Source organism: Saimiri boliviensis, chromosome 10 (genome assembly GCF_048565385.1).
Source record: "Saimiri boliviensis isolate mSaiBol1 chromosome 10, mSaiBol1.pri, whole genome shotgun sequence".
Lineage (NCBI taxonomy): Eukaryota > Metazoa > Chordata > Mammalia > Primates > Cebidae > Saimiri > Saimiri boliviensis.
In genome coordinates, this window is record NC_133458.1 from 102,927,880 (window position 1) to 102,943,256 (window position 15,377).

The window sequence follows — 15,377 nt, forward strand, 5'->3', positions numbered from 1 at the left end:
TCCTGGGCTTGAGTCATCCTCCTACCTCAGCCTTATGAGTAGTTGGGACTACAGGTGCTTACTGCTGCACCCAGCTAATTTTTTTTTTAATTTTTATTTTTGTAGAGATTGGGTCTTACTATGTTGCCCAGGTTGGTCTCAAACTCCTGGCCTCAGACCATCCTCCCACCTCTGTCTCCCAAAGTGCTGGGATTACAGGCATGAGCCACTGTGCCCAGCCTTCTTCTAAAACTGTACACACACTTTAGGGGACGTATGGGTCTATGTGAATTCCACGAAGACCTGGTGGAGCTCCTAGAGGTAAAGTTCACAAAAGTGTGAGAGCCCCCGAGACTGGGTCCCCATGGAGTTTTGTCTCTCTGGCTTGCCCACACTGAGCCCCTGCAATTCATCATTAGCGTTTCAGTCTCCTACCCTAGCACTGGTTCCCACGGTGCCTGCCGCTCCTGTTAGCTGTGCGGTCACATGCGCATATGGTGTTTTGGTCAACAACAAACTGCATACTCAACCCCACAGAACACAATCACAACAGCATGTTTTTCTGTACCTCTTCTATGTCTAGCTGTGTTTAGATACAAAAACACCATTGTGTTACAACTGCTACAGTATTCAGTGCAGCAATGCTGTACAGCTTTGCAGCCTAGAGCGACAGGCTGCATCATAGAGCATCAGGATGTGCAGCTGGTTACACAGTCTCGGTGTGTGTGAGCAGCTCTGTGACATCTGCATAATGAAACTGCCCAACGATGTGTTTCTCAGAACGCACCCACAACGTGAAGCGACGCACGACACTAAGTCTCAGCATTCACCTGTTTCGCCAGTTTTTGGTGCAGCAATTTGGCCCTGTGACCTCACTTCTCTGAGAGAGCTAAGAAGAGGTGTTAAGTTTTCACTTCGTTCAGCCTCTTATTTGCTAGGATGCAACAGTGACTTCTACACTCCTTATATACCAGACTGGAAGACTGAAGTCTCTCTTTAACTTATCTTTGTTTGTTTTTCTTTGCTTTTTTTTCCTTTTTAGTTTCATTTAGTCCCTTATTTATTAAGCAAGCATTTATTAAACCCTTCCTAGACAAGGAGGATACTTTGCCCCTCTGCTTTCTGTGGGATCAGCTCTTTCTTTGGCTCCTTACACTTTGGTCTCATTTCTGAAATAATTCTGTCTTTTCCATAAATTTCTTTTCTTCGTCTGTCAATTCTTATTTCACACGCTCTTATTGTCTAGCCATCTCTTCTCTGAGTTCCTTTACCTCTGCGTTGTGAACTCACTGCTTAGCTAAGTTACAAAATGAATGTTGAAAGTACTGCCAATTTGTCCCACCTTGTGGTGACATTTTCCTGGTGCGTTTTCTCCTTCCATTGAGAAATGTTGATTTTTCTTTTTCTTCCTTATATTATGGATACAATAATTATGTTTTTTCTTAAAATTGAATTTTTCTATATGAACTATTAACAGGACAAATCCCTGGAAAGGGAAAATGATTAGGGTAGCTTTCCCAATTTTTTATCCCAATGGTGTCTTCTTGCTAAGTGATAACAGTGTATTTAACATGGAGATTCTGGTGGCCAGGTCTCCTGACTCTGAGGCCCTTCCTTGTTTCAGGAGTGCCCATCGCTGCTGCTTCGTTTCTCTCCTGCACCGTTGGCCGGGGCCGGCAAGGGTGCTGCTCCATGTTGCAAGCTAACCCCGCCGCTCTGCAAGTCAGGCCTGTTCTATAGCTCTCCAAGCCCATTCCCTGTGCACTTTCCATGTCCTTATTCCCGGCATCTCCTGGCACTGCCTGCCTGCTCGGCACTCGGATATGCCCACAAACGTTCCCACTGAGGCTGGTGCCCACTCCCCCTGGAATCTGATTCTGGAAGGATGGGTGTGGTTGGGGAGATGTGGCCACGCCTGGATCCACGCTTCCTCGCCCACACACTGTGGCTCTCCACACTGGTTCTGAATGCTGCTAGTTTTTTACCCAACACGACTTGTGTAAATTTCTCTGTCTCAAAATGTTAAAGGGATAAGTTGCTGGTGCTTCATTTGTTCTTCTTCCATTTTCTTTGTTGAGACAGGGTCTCATTCTGTCACCCAGGCTGGAGTACAGCAGCGCAGTCATGGCTCACTGCAGCCACGACCTCCTGGCCTTCCCACTAGCTGGAACTATAAGCACACGCCACCACACCCAGCTAATTTTTGTTTTTCAGTAGAGACAGGTTTCACCACATTGCCCAGGATGGTCTCAGGTGATCTGCCCTCTTTGCCCCCCAAAGTGCTTTGGATTAAGGCTTGAGCCACTGTCCCGGTCTATGCTGTTTATTAATTAAACTGTAAGAATCCAGCAAGAAATCACTCTAAATGTCTATATAAATTGTCATTAGGAATTTTGTCAGACTTCAGTCTAATCCCTGAGAACAAGGTCATCTTTTATATTATTTCTACTCCCCAAACAGTTATTAAAATATTCTGGGTACCTGGTAAAATAATAAGAATGCAAAGGTTAGTTAAGGCAAGCTAATTTTTTAATTACACTTTTTGATGTGAGGTGTATTACTGGTTAACTGTTATTAAAATTAAAAAAAATTTATGTGCACAAATGAATCAAATAAGCACAGGCAGTAGGGTAGATAGTTTATATCACAGAACACAGAGACCACTCACCACAGCCTGTCACAATGACCAGAGCAGCAAAGAACGCTTTAAAACTGACCCTAGGGCAAGCTTGCTCTTGACAGTTACACATTTTCACAGACAGCTATATATTAGGTTAAATAAATAATCTAGTGTTATTTACTTATATAAAAATATATTAAAAAAATATAACACACTAGATGTAAAAGTTCAAACTTCAGGCAGAAAGCCATTTCTTTAGAAACAAAATTCCAAACAATCTCATCATTGAAGACACAGACCAAGACTTCAATTAAAAGGCATATAATCAGTCAGGCAGGGTGGCTCACGCCTGTAATCCTAGCACTTTGGGAGGCTGAGGCAGGAGGATCTCTTGAGCCCAGGAATTTGAGACCAACTTGGGCAACGTAGTGAGACTCCATCTTTACAAAAACATAAAAAAATTAGCCAGGTGAGGTGGCATGTGCCTGTGGTCCCATCTACATAGGAGGCTGAGGCAAGAGGATGGCTGGAACCCAGGAGGTCAAGGCTGCAGAGAGCTGTGACTGCACCACTGTACTCTAGCCCTGGCAACAGAGTGAGACTCTGTCTCAAAAAAAAAAAAAAAAAAAAAAAAAAAAAAGGTATAAAATCTATTTTATTTTATTTTATTTTATTTTATTTTTTTATTTTATTTTTTTTATTTTATTTTTATTATTTTATTTTATTTTATTTTATTTTATTTATTTATTTATTTATTTATTTTTTATTTTTTATTTTATTTTATTTTAGATGGAGCCTTGCTCTGTGGCCCAGGCAGCAGTGGCACAATCCTGGCTCACTGCAACCTCTGCTTCCTGGGTTCAAGCGATTCTCCTGCTTCAGCCTCCCAAGTAGCTGAGATTACAGGTTCCGACCACCACGTCTGGCTAATTTTTGTATTTTCAGTAGAGACGGGGTTTCACCATGTTGGCCAGGCTGGTCTTGAACCCCTGACCTCAGGTGATCTGCCTGCCTTGGCCTCCCAAAGTGCTGGGATTACAAGTGTCAGCCACCATGCCCAGTCAAATCTTTAGCATTTTAAAAAAGAAGAAAATTTCAAAGTTGGGTCTTATATCTCATAATCTAAGAATCAGTGACTTAGACCCCACAGTCTCACCTGTCCAGCCAGTATAAGCGGAGCAGTCATGAGGATCAGCTGTCTTCAGCCCTTCTTCCATTTGCTGTAGAAGATCTTTAATTTTGGTCTGGATCCGTCTTATGAAATTATGAATGATCTGAGATCCAAAAGAAGAGATAACTTTAACTGCACAAGAATGGGACAATGTTGTAATAAATACTTTAAAGTCTAAATTATACGCACATAACAGACAAAAGTTACTTTCCTCAGTGTATCGCTGGTTGGAGTCTACCGTGGTTTTTATAAGGTTACTTTTTCAAAAATGAGAAAATATCCTAGCCAGACTATAACTCATAAGCAGAATCACAAAAAACATCTTGCAGAAATCAAAGAATTAAAAAAAAAAAACAGAAAATAAAAAAGGATGAATTTAACTATACAAATACTTCAACTTCTATAAGATAAAGAACATCAGAAAGATGGTTTAAAAATTAATGACAAAATGGAAATATATATTATAAATCAACAATAAGCATAATACATAACTACACCCCAAATTATTAATCTCCTCATACAAAAGAAAATGATAAGCATATGCAAAAAAAATTCAATCACTCAGTGATTAATGAAATGCAAATAAAAACAAGTACTGTGATTTTCTTTCCAGATTAAAAAAGAATACTACAGAAAAAGACTTAAGTCCCAAGGCTGCTAAGAGCAAACAAAACAGGTATTCTTATTCATTGCTGGTAGTCTTTCCCAAGAGAAGTATGCAACATTCTTAAATAATGTAGCTGATAGTGTTGTTAAGATCTTTCCAACCTTTGCTGATTTTTTTTTTTTTTTTTTTTTTTTTTTGAGAAGGAGTTTTGCTCTTGTCTCCCAGGCTGGAGTGCAATGGCACCATCTTGGCTCATTGTAACCTCCCCCTCCTGGGTTCACACAATTCTCCTGCCTCAGCCTCCTGAGCAGCTGGGATTACAAGCTCCGGCCACCGCACCAGGCTAAGTTTTGTATTTTTAGTAGAGACAGGGTTTCACCATGTTGGGCAGGCTGGTCTCGAATAACTGACCTCAGGTGATCCACTGGCTTTGGCCTCCCAAAGTGCTAGGATTACTAGTGTGAGCCACTGCGCCTGGTCCACCTTTGTTGATTTTTAAAAATCTACTTGCTCTATCAATGGAGGTATTAAAACATCCCGTTATGATTATGGAACTGTTTATTTCTCCCATTAACTCTCTCTCTCTCTCTCTTTTTGCTTTCATGTATTTTGAAGTTCTGTTATTAGGCATAGACAAATTAATGACTATTATGGCTTCCTGACAAACTGACTCATTTTCACAATGAAATGTCCTTCTGTGAAACTGTAGAGAAAATATTTTTAGGTTTCTGCAGAACTAGGACTTTCAGGAAAAATTCTACTGAAATTTGGGGTTCTTGACTAAAAGTAAACCTTAGGAGCAAAGGTGTGCAGGATATGAACTCCAGAGAGGTTTCCCTGACCCTGGCTGTGCATGTTTACATTTCAAAGTGTTTAAGGCCCCAGAACCAGGAGACATTTCTGACTTGTAAAACTGAAGACAATGGGCTCATCTTTTCTATACAGAGATTTATGTACATTATGAAAAGATTAAGAAAGATACTGCTATCTTTCCTTAAAGACTCTCAGAAAGGTAAGGGGAGACAACTACCTTTTTCCCTTTTATAAAAAGCACAGAACATTTACTTTCCTTATCTACAATACAGGCTTTGCTGATGAAGGACATCAGACCCTGCCTGCACTGCACTGCACCACAGGTAAGAACTGGGACCCAGGAATTGCCCACTGGTTATTTGCTGTCAGGTAAACAGGAAGAAATTCCTGATCCAAAAACCTTTTGCTACATTCAGGACAAAATTAATTAACATAAGCATCAAAACTGAACACCCTCTTTATCTGCTCATCCTAAGAGCTAATTTATGGGACATTTCACACATAGTCACCAAGTTTTCAGATGCCCGCTACTTGCTTACTTGGCCATCCATTCACTTTCAACCTTCCTCTTTATATTTAAAGTGCATCTCTTGTGTAACATACAGTTAGGTCTTTGTTAATTTATTCTGATAGTCTTAGAGTCCCTCAGTGGACATGAGCAGAACCCTCTTCACTGGCAGGATGCCCTAAGAGAAAGTGTGGTTCAATTAGCCCTGGGTGGCACATTTTCCAGTCTCACTGTGGGACAAACCCCATCTATTTCTGCAGACTCACCTCTAGGCTGTATTTTTTTAAAACTGGAATGAATTCAACCCCTCAATCCTCAGAAAGAAATGTCTAAGTTTCTTGTGTAATACAGCATGGCTCCTATGCAGAAAATCAACAAATTTGCTTCTTCAGTCTTTTATAACCAAAAGCAGAATAAGGAGGACAAGGGGGGGAAAGAAAGAAGAAAAGAAAGAAAAACACAGAAACAAGAGGCAGAGGCAGGCTGAACTGTTGGCTGTTGTAAAGCCCCAGCCCCCTTCAGGTTTCCCTGAAGATACTCCTCCAAATGACTGCTACCAGTGGCGAAGGCCAGGATACTCAAAGGCAAACTGCCCCCAATGAGATAAACACGAAAAGCCCCACCCAACTTGTGCCCTCTGCCACTGTCGAGGTCCGAGGACCGAAGGGCTCCCAGGATGGAATCCCAACCCCTGAAAGCCTTGAGCTGAAAGGGCTCTCTGCTCTGGCTGAAAACAGCTCACCTTAAGTGGTGACTTCAGGAGGCAGAAAAAATTTATCTCACACCATGTACGTCTGGAGTGCCAAGGCTCTCCCTGACTGAGGGGATAAAGCAATAAAGGAAAGTAGTGAAGGGGCTGGCCCCACACCTTGCAATGGCTGGTTGGCTTATAAGCCGTCCCGTAAAGCTTAACTCTTTCCTCTCTATTCCTTTCTTTTTAAACAGAGTCTTCCTCTGTTGCCCAGAATGGAGTGCAGTGGTACCATCTTGGCTCACTGCAGCCTCTGCCTTCCGGGTTCAAGCCATTCTTGTGCCTCAGCCTCCCAAATAGCTGGGATTATAGGCATGCTCTACCCCATCTGGCTAATCTTTATATTTTTAGTAGAGACAGGATTTCACCATGTTGACCAGCCTGGTCTCAAACTCCTGGCCTCAAGTGATCCACCTGCCACCACCTCCCAAAATGCTGGAATTTCAGGTGTTGAGCCCCCATGCCCGGCCCATTCCTTTCTTCTCTTTTCCTCTTTATCTGTTCAATCAAGGGGTCTAGCCTTAAGAGAGAAAAAGTCTCTAGCATCCTAACCCCTGATTTTGTTATTCTCTTTAAAACTCCAGCTGGTTACATATTATGGCCCATTTTTGTACACATTTTAAACTGATGGGCAAGCTACAAGAGAAATTCAGAGCTCAAATGGTTAACCTGCAATGTAGAGTTTAGAGTGAGTCTTCTAAAGCTCTCTTCCCCTCTTTGTTTCCTGACTGCTTTAAATCTGCTGTTACTAAGTTGCTGGTGGTAAGACTCAATATTTATGGCCCAACTAATATGTAAACATTGAAAACTCACTGAAAGTTAAAGAAGAAAAGGAAAAGAAGTATTTTTATTAAGGAAAGTTACAAAAGGAAATTTTATAGAAGAAAGAATCTTGTAATGGTATATTCTTATCTTAAAGTAACCAGTTGTAAAAAAACAAACAAAAAAGTTGTTTAGAACAAGCCAGAAAGTCCAAGCATGTCATAAATGGCCTGTGTAAGTCATGAAAAAGTTCATGAAGGAGAATCTATAAAAGGAATTTTGTACAGTCTTTCTAACATTAATCTTTAATGTTAAAATAAGGTTTTCTTAAGGTATTAATCTGCTCTTAATAAAACTGCAACACGTTTTACTTAGAATTTTATAAAAATTAAAAAGAAACTCCTCAGAATCATATCTCTGAAGTTCAACATCTGCTGTGTCCCACTGCCTTCAGCTTTTCTCCCTTGGAAAAGGCCTAGGATAGTAACTCTCTTCTTCAGTTTTTGTCAGTTCCTGTAACTTTTTCCTTCAGTCCTGTTAATTGTGGCCTAATGCTAAAATGTTTTATCTTGAAGGTCAACATTAACCAATGTTTTCCTCTAACATAATTCCGTACTCCTGGCTTTTCTTGATATTTATCTAAATTCTGAATGTAATCAAAAACATCTCATGCTATTCCTGTGAGTCATGTGTTCCCCTGCTATACTCATACGCTCCTAACCCTAAACACACTCTTCCTATGTCTAATTAAATTGAAACACTTCTTCATCAAGTTTAACTTCCAAGTTAACTAAATGGACACCCATCAAAAAAAGTCACACTGCAAAAGGTCTTTCTTTGCCTTTTTGGAACTGGCTTTAAAGAAACCCCAAACTTTTATCTTCTAGAGTTCATAAGTTTCACCTTCAAATGATGCTGCAAATGACATAGCAATCTCTCCCCAATAATGGCTGCTACCTTTACGAATATCCCCAGGATTCAGCTGAATACCAGTTTCATCTTAACATAATCCCCCCTCTAATGAGTCCCTTCTTCCAGTAAGGTCCAATATCCTACGTCCCACAATCCAAAACAATAACCTGCATAACTTCTCGACCAACTAATAATCCTAAGTAGGGCAGCTCTACAACCTGGTCAGCAGGAAGCAGTTGGAAGATGAGACCTTCCTCCACATGCCAAAGATCTGTCATTGCTGCTCTGTCATGGGGGAAATGTGGAGTCCTAATTAGAAAAAGGAAGTCATGCTGGTGGGAGCAATGGAAGCAAAAAAACCCAGATAAGCTAAAGTCTGCCTTTCTTCAGGGTCCAGAACATGTACCTCTCCTGTGCTCAACTTATGAGCAGACACCTACAAGTTAGCTCACTGCAGCCTTGGCATTATTGGTACTGCACAAAGCTCTCCAGCAAATCCCACAGCACCATTCTATAAAATCTCCAGCAATCCTTTGTTTCCTTACAGTCAGCTTCTCTTCACTGGCCTGTCACCTCCTTGCAATGTCTTTTCCTTCTTTCTCTAGTAAATCTGCCTTTCTGTACTTACAACCGTCTTGGTAATTTCTTGCACCCCCATGCCATCAGCCCAGATAGTTGCCACTCACCCACGACAGTCTCCATCAGGTATCAACCTCTGTTGCTTTTTTTGAAACAGGGTTTCACTCCTGTCACCCAGGCTGGAGTGCAATGGCATGATGTTGGCTCATTGCAACTTCTGCCTCCCAGGCTCAAGCGATTCTCCTGCCATAGCCTCCCGAGTAACTGGGACTATAGGTGTGTGCCACCATGCCTAGCTAATTTCTGTTATTTTTTGTAGAGACAGGGTTTTGCTATGTTGCCCAGGCTGGTCTCAAACTCCCAGGCTCAAGCAATCCTTCTGCCTCTGCAATGCAAAGTCCTGGGGTTGTAGGTGTGAGCACTCATGCCTGGTCTGATGTAACAAATTATTTTACATGGTAGTGGTAGTAGTGGTAGTGTTTTAATCTTAAAATGTCTTAATTTGCCTTCATTCTTAAAGGATATTTTCACTGAATAAAGAATTCTGGATAATGGTTTCTTTCAGGACTTTCATGTTATTTCATTTTCCTCTGTGTCCATGATTTCTAATGAGAAATCACTCATCATTGAAATTCCCTGTATATAATGTGTTGTTTTTCCCCTGCTCCTATCAAAATGTGCTCTTTACCTTTGTCTTGATTTGGGCTTCTTTGTGTTTATTCCTCTTGGTGTTCTTGAGGGCATTCTGCATATATAAATTTTCATCTTTCACTGAATGTGTAAAATTCTCAACCATTATTTCTTTGAATACTTTTTCTATGCCACTCTTTCTCTGCTTCCCTTCTATGATTCTATTTACCAACAGCTGGATGGTTTGACGTAATTTAATAGCCCTGCCTTTTTTTTCCCCTTCATTATTTTTTTCTGTTTTGCACATTGGATAATTTCTATTGATCTGTTTTCAAGGTCACTAATTACTAATTCTCTTTCCTCTTGAAACCACACCTGCAAAAATTGTAACAGTGAGAAAATCATGACAGTGAAAGAGATCTGACCTAAAAGACTCTATCTTGCTTCTAACCTCCAAGCTGTCCTTGTTCATTCCTGGGTGTTGGCTGAACTAACTTTGAGAATAATTTACACGCACATGTGCGCACATACACACACAAATTCCATATAAATTTATATATATACACATATATATAAAATCCATATATATGTACATATAAATACATACACACACACACACACACACACACACACACACACAATTTTTTTTTTTTTGAGATGGAATCTCACTCTCTTGCCCAGGCTGGAGTGCAGTGTTGCTTTCTAAACTCAATGCAAACTCCACCTCCCAGGTTCAAGCGAGTCTCCTGCCTCAGCCTCCCCAATAACTAGGATTACAGATGCATGTCACTGTTATAGGAGTCATTAAGAAATTATTTTATGCAGATAGGATAAAGGTCCTTGGTAAGGTTTTTTTTTCTTGTAATAAAAGCAGCTCCAGAAATGTTTCTTTTCTAGCAGAAAAACAGCTTGAAGGGCCAGGCTGGCAAGTATTGACATGCTAATGAGGATTCAAAACTAGGTCTGCCCAACATGCTGTCCCCAGGTATCTCCACCTATGCAGGACATCACAGTGGCCCACATTTGCATATTAAAAGCTAGGGTGGGCCACCCAGGTATTTTGAGGGCTATGTAAACGACATACCTGGTCAAACCAATCCCCTGGGTCCTATGTAAATCAGACACCATCTCCTCCAGCCTCCCAATATAACCGACCATTCCTCCCTACCCATCACATACCGGGTTTCCTCTCTCTGCTTGCAGCCTCCCTCTCTCTGTCTCTGTAAAGGGAGGCTTCTTCCTTCTTTCTTGCCTATTAAACTCTCTGCTCCTTAAAACCACTCCACATGTGTCCGTGTCATTTTCTCTAAATCGGTGCAAGACAAAGGACCCTGGTTCCTGGTTCCTCCAGTCCTCAGAGCCATAACCACCATATCCAGTTAAACGTTTTGTATTGTTACTAGAGACAGGGTTTTGCCATGTTGGCCAGACTGGTCTGGACCTGACCTCAAGTGATCCACCCACCTTGGCCTCCCAAAGTGCTGGGATTACAGGCGTGAGCCACGTGCTGGCCAAGAGGAATTTCATTTATGGTTTAACTTTGAAACAAAGATAACAGCCCTTTCCCAAAACAAACTTCCTTCTTGCCTGGGGACCAGACTGCCTTTGTAAGGCTAACAAATTAGCCACAAGATTAGAAATTATGGTGTAGGAGTCATGCAACCAGAGGCCACAAGATTCCAAATCTCCCCAGTTGCTCCTCAGAATAATTTCACTGTTGTAAAACCTAAGAATGGTGCTCGAGATATTTTTTGAGACCCTGCATTCTGATGTACCAGCTGGTGCCATCCAGACTGATAATCTGGCTCAACCAGTTCTGAGATCCCATCTGGGAACAGAAGACCACAAGAAAAACCCTCTTTGACCACCCATGATTTCATCTAGGATCTGACCAATCAGTACTCCCACTCCCTTGCCCCCACATACCAAATTATCTTTTAAAAACCCCAGTCCAAGTTTTCAGGGAGACAGATTTGAGCAAAAAACTCTGGTCTCCAGTTCAGCTGGCTTTGTGTGAATTACCTCCTGTATTGTGATTCCCTTGTTTTGATAAGGTGGCTCCGTGCGGGCAGTGTGCAGGCAGAACCCACAGGGCACTTACGGTCCATTCCCCTGCTAAGGCCATGCAGTGACTTTTAACTGTCAGATAGTGTATTTATCAGTTCCAAAATATCCATGAGACTCTTTTTTAATGGTCTTTACTTCCCTGCTGAGATTTCCTCATTTTTCATGAATTGAAAGATTGCGCCATTGCACTCCAGCCTGAGCAAAAAAGAGCAAAACACCGTCTACAAACAAACAAAAAAGAAATTCACTCCTCCTCCAATCATGCACTGTAATGTACTCTACAGAACCTCCCTCCTCCTCCAATCATGCACTATAACACGTTACAGATATAACACAAAAAAGCAATTACATTCTGGTCTGCTTATTCCCTGGTGACTTTGAGCAATTGCTTTTTATATTATATCCAAGATTTATAGTTGTTTTATACAGGGAGTCCTCCAGCAGGATCTTCGTCCAGCATTAAAGTACAAATTCTTTAAAACACATTTTAAGTTTTTTTAAAAAAACCCACAGTATATGTACCTTCTTTTGCTGTACTCCAGCTGCATATTATGCCATAAAACCCCCATCCTTGTTCACATTTTTTTTTTTTTTGAGATGGAGTCTCACTCTGTAGCCCAGGCTGGAGTGCAGTCATGCAATCTCAGCTCACTGCAACCTCCGATTCCTGGGTTCAAGTGATTCCCCTGCCTCAGCCTCCCAAGTAGCTGGGACTACAAGCGCACGTAACCATGTCCAGCTAATTTTTTGGATTTTAGTAGAGACAAGTCTTCACCATGTTGGCCAGGATGGTCTTGATCTCCTGACCTCGTGACCCACCCACCTCGGCCTCCCAAAGTGCTGGGATTACAGGCGTAAGCCACTGAGCCCTGCCTATATTTTTAAGTCTATGAAAGTAATAGGTGAGCATTCAGAAATGGGCAAATCTATTTTTAGAACAACCAGCTGTGCCAAAGAGGATTTAAACGTGGATATTTACAAGTATAAATTTTTGCTACAATACAGGTACTACATATGACTTTCTTTTCCCCTTTGACATTCTATCTATTAGTTGCCCAAGACTAAAATAGGTGGGCAAGACAACAAATTCTATTAAGTGACTAAAATACAGCATTAGCTTTCAAAATTGTATCTTTTCATTAAATGTTATTCAAAGTAATAAGTACATTACAATAATTCCTACTCAACCATGGTGGTAAAATGCCTTCCCTTATAGTGAAAGCTAAGTTAGAAATCTAAGGTCAAGGAAAGCTTCATGAAAATCTTTATAATTACGCTCACATAAACATAATGATAAAGATGGCACACCAAAGAACATAGTATCACTATTTCACCCACCTAAAGGTGATATAATGAGTTAACTAGACAAACACATTCACTTAACAATCTTTGCTTACTAGCAATGCTTTCTGGATTTGCCATTTCCTGTGGTTTGGGTGATGTGCTTGCAAATGTATTTAACTTTGCTTCTGTTAATAAATGCACCAAAAGAATAACTCTTTGTTCTCCATCCAACTGCTTAAGAACTTTTTGACTCCACATTAGTAACTTAAGCCTCCTGTGTCTTGACCTTTGGTTTCTACTGTAATCAAAGAGATGCAGAATCATTTGCATGAGAAGGAATAAATGGGGGACACCTCTTTAACACCTGTGGTGGCAGAACCCATAAGGTAGTTCCTAGCCCATATCTAGTCCCCATACCCTTCTTTCTTGTAAACAGAAATCTGATTACATTCAGAATAGCAGGGCATCCAGCCTCAGAAGAGACACTTAGTTTTCCAGGCCCCATTATGCACAAAGGTGGCCACATGACAATGAGACCTAAGTGCAAGTCTTCTGGGAGGTCCTAGAAGGTTATTTTTCATGACGAAGAAGAAAGAACTTCTCTAATTTTTTCCCCTGCTGCCTGCTGATTAAAGTACCTCTAAGTTGAGTTTTCCAGGCCTAATGCAGACTCAGATGCAGTCTTAGCTCTATCATGATAACCTAATTCCAAGGCATGTGCTATTAACCCTTCACTCTTCATAAATGCTACTAGAGTACATTTTTAAGATTTAATGATTGCTTCCTCCAATTTGCCAAAATTTCATTGCAAAAACTATTCATTTCTCTGCCCTTTGCCATAAGGTACTTTTTCTAGTTCCCCTTTTCCTATTTCTCATAAAAGAGGCTTCTAATTTGTTTATACTGGAATCAAATTCTCATGAACAAAGAAAATTTATTATGCTGTAATTCTATTTACATTTGATGGAGACTACTGTACCAGGAGAAATTTTAACAGGTTAGCCTCATTTAATAATGGTATTTTTTAATATATATACACACACGCGTGTACACATATATACATACACATATATGTGTACATATATATAGATACAGATATGCACACACACTTTTTTTCCTTTTGAGACTGAGTCTCACTCTGTCATCCAGGGTGGAGTGCAGTGGCACGGTATCAGCTCATGGCAACCTCCTACCTCCTGGGTTCAAGTGATTCTCACACATCAGGCTCCTGGGTAGCTAGGATTACAGGCATGCGCCACCAGTCTGGCTAATTTTTGTATTTTTAGTAGAGACGGGATTTCGCCATTGATCATGAACTCCTGACCTCAAGTGATCTGCCCACCTCAACCTCCCAAAGCCCTGGGATTATGGGCATGAGCCACTGCACCTGGCAGTATGGTATTATAAAGATAACTAACAATTATTGAGTCCTTACTATTTACCTGGCACTAAGTGCTTTACATATTTCAATTGATCTTTACATCATTCAGTTTTTTAAGTAAGAAAACCAAGGCTTGAGATTTCATGACAATGAGAGATGAAGCTCTTAGACCTCTGTCTACTTATAAAGCTCCTGGGCTTTGCATTCTCTGCTTATTGTGAAATTTTTTGCTTAATTCTATATTTATATTTTACTTTTAGATGTTCAGGACTTATAGCCTTCACTCAATCATATTATATGAATAGAAATATGTACCTGCTACATAGCCTAGAAACAGCAGGAGCAGTTAAAGACCTTTGGAGGTTTTATCTCTTGACCCTGAGATTGATTTTTAGCAATTACATTGCAATCAAAAAGAAAATGTTCTTTTCCTACATGGTGAGTAGGCAATTTTCCCAAACAAGAATACTCAAGTGTATTACAAAGCAAAAATATACTGGAGTAGATATTAATCACTGGTTGTAAAACCCCTTGTGAAGTGTCACTGCATCTATTATTCCAAATGATACACAATGCACGTTTATAGCAAGATTTATTTCTCTTCCTCACAATGTTTTCATGGTAATAAATCTTAGAATTGAACAAGAAAGCTTTTTTCCTGGGGGGGGGAGGGTGGGAAGAAGAGACAGAAGAGGAAGGAGAAGGGAGAGTAGGGGAAAGAGAGGGAAGGAAGGAGACAGAAAGAAGAGAAAAATAAAGAGACAGCATATAGACACTGGGTGATATTAATGCGTACAAATTACTCCAGGTGTGTTCTTGAAAAATGTTTCACGATATTAAATTCCTCTTTATTTATGATATTTTTCCATGTAAATCACAGGAACAATTGATGGGAATAACTTATTTCCTAATTTGTCATTTGCTAGAACATACACCCATATTCTGTACCTCTCTGCCTCAACCATAGATTTTAGACAAGGTATGGGTTCAGATCAGTATGTTCATAAGCCACATTTTATACTGCAAATGGAAAAAACAAAAGGCAGATTTTACAAATTTTTACAATTTTACAAGTATTTTAGATGATATAATCAACACTCTAACAGCTGTTACAGGAAGATACAGGATGAAATTTTCTTTATCTTGGCATAAAGCTTAGCAAGCATAATATAACTGGCATATTAACAACTTCATATATGATAAAATACTCAGTGATATATTACGTATTTCTGTAACTTTCAGATACTTTTGAAATAAATGAGGAAGAAAGAAATAAAATGTAGATGATTAGCAAATCGTGGGTATAATATTAC

The 15,377-nt window shown here is 40.2% G+C and overlaps 1 protein-coding gene across 3 annotated transcripts in view; it reads right to left on the reverse strand.

Moving 5' to 3' along the window:
* Window positions 1-15,377, reverse strand: part of LANCL2 (LanC like glutathione S-transferase 2) — a 61,802-nt gene that overhangs the window by 34,972 nt on the left and 11,453 nt on the right. For all 3 annotated transcript variants that reach the window (XM_003943859.4, XM_010331753.3, XM_010331752.3), the window contains one exon: window positions 3,756-3,873. In XM_003943859.4, the coding sequence (XP_003943908.1) occupies window positions 3,756-3,873 (118 nt within the window). The remainder of the gene's footprint in view (window positions 1-3,755; window positions 3,874-15,377) is intronic.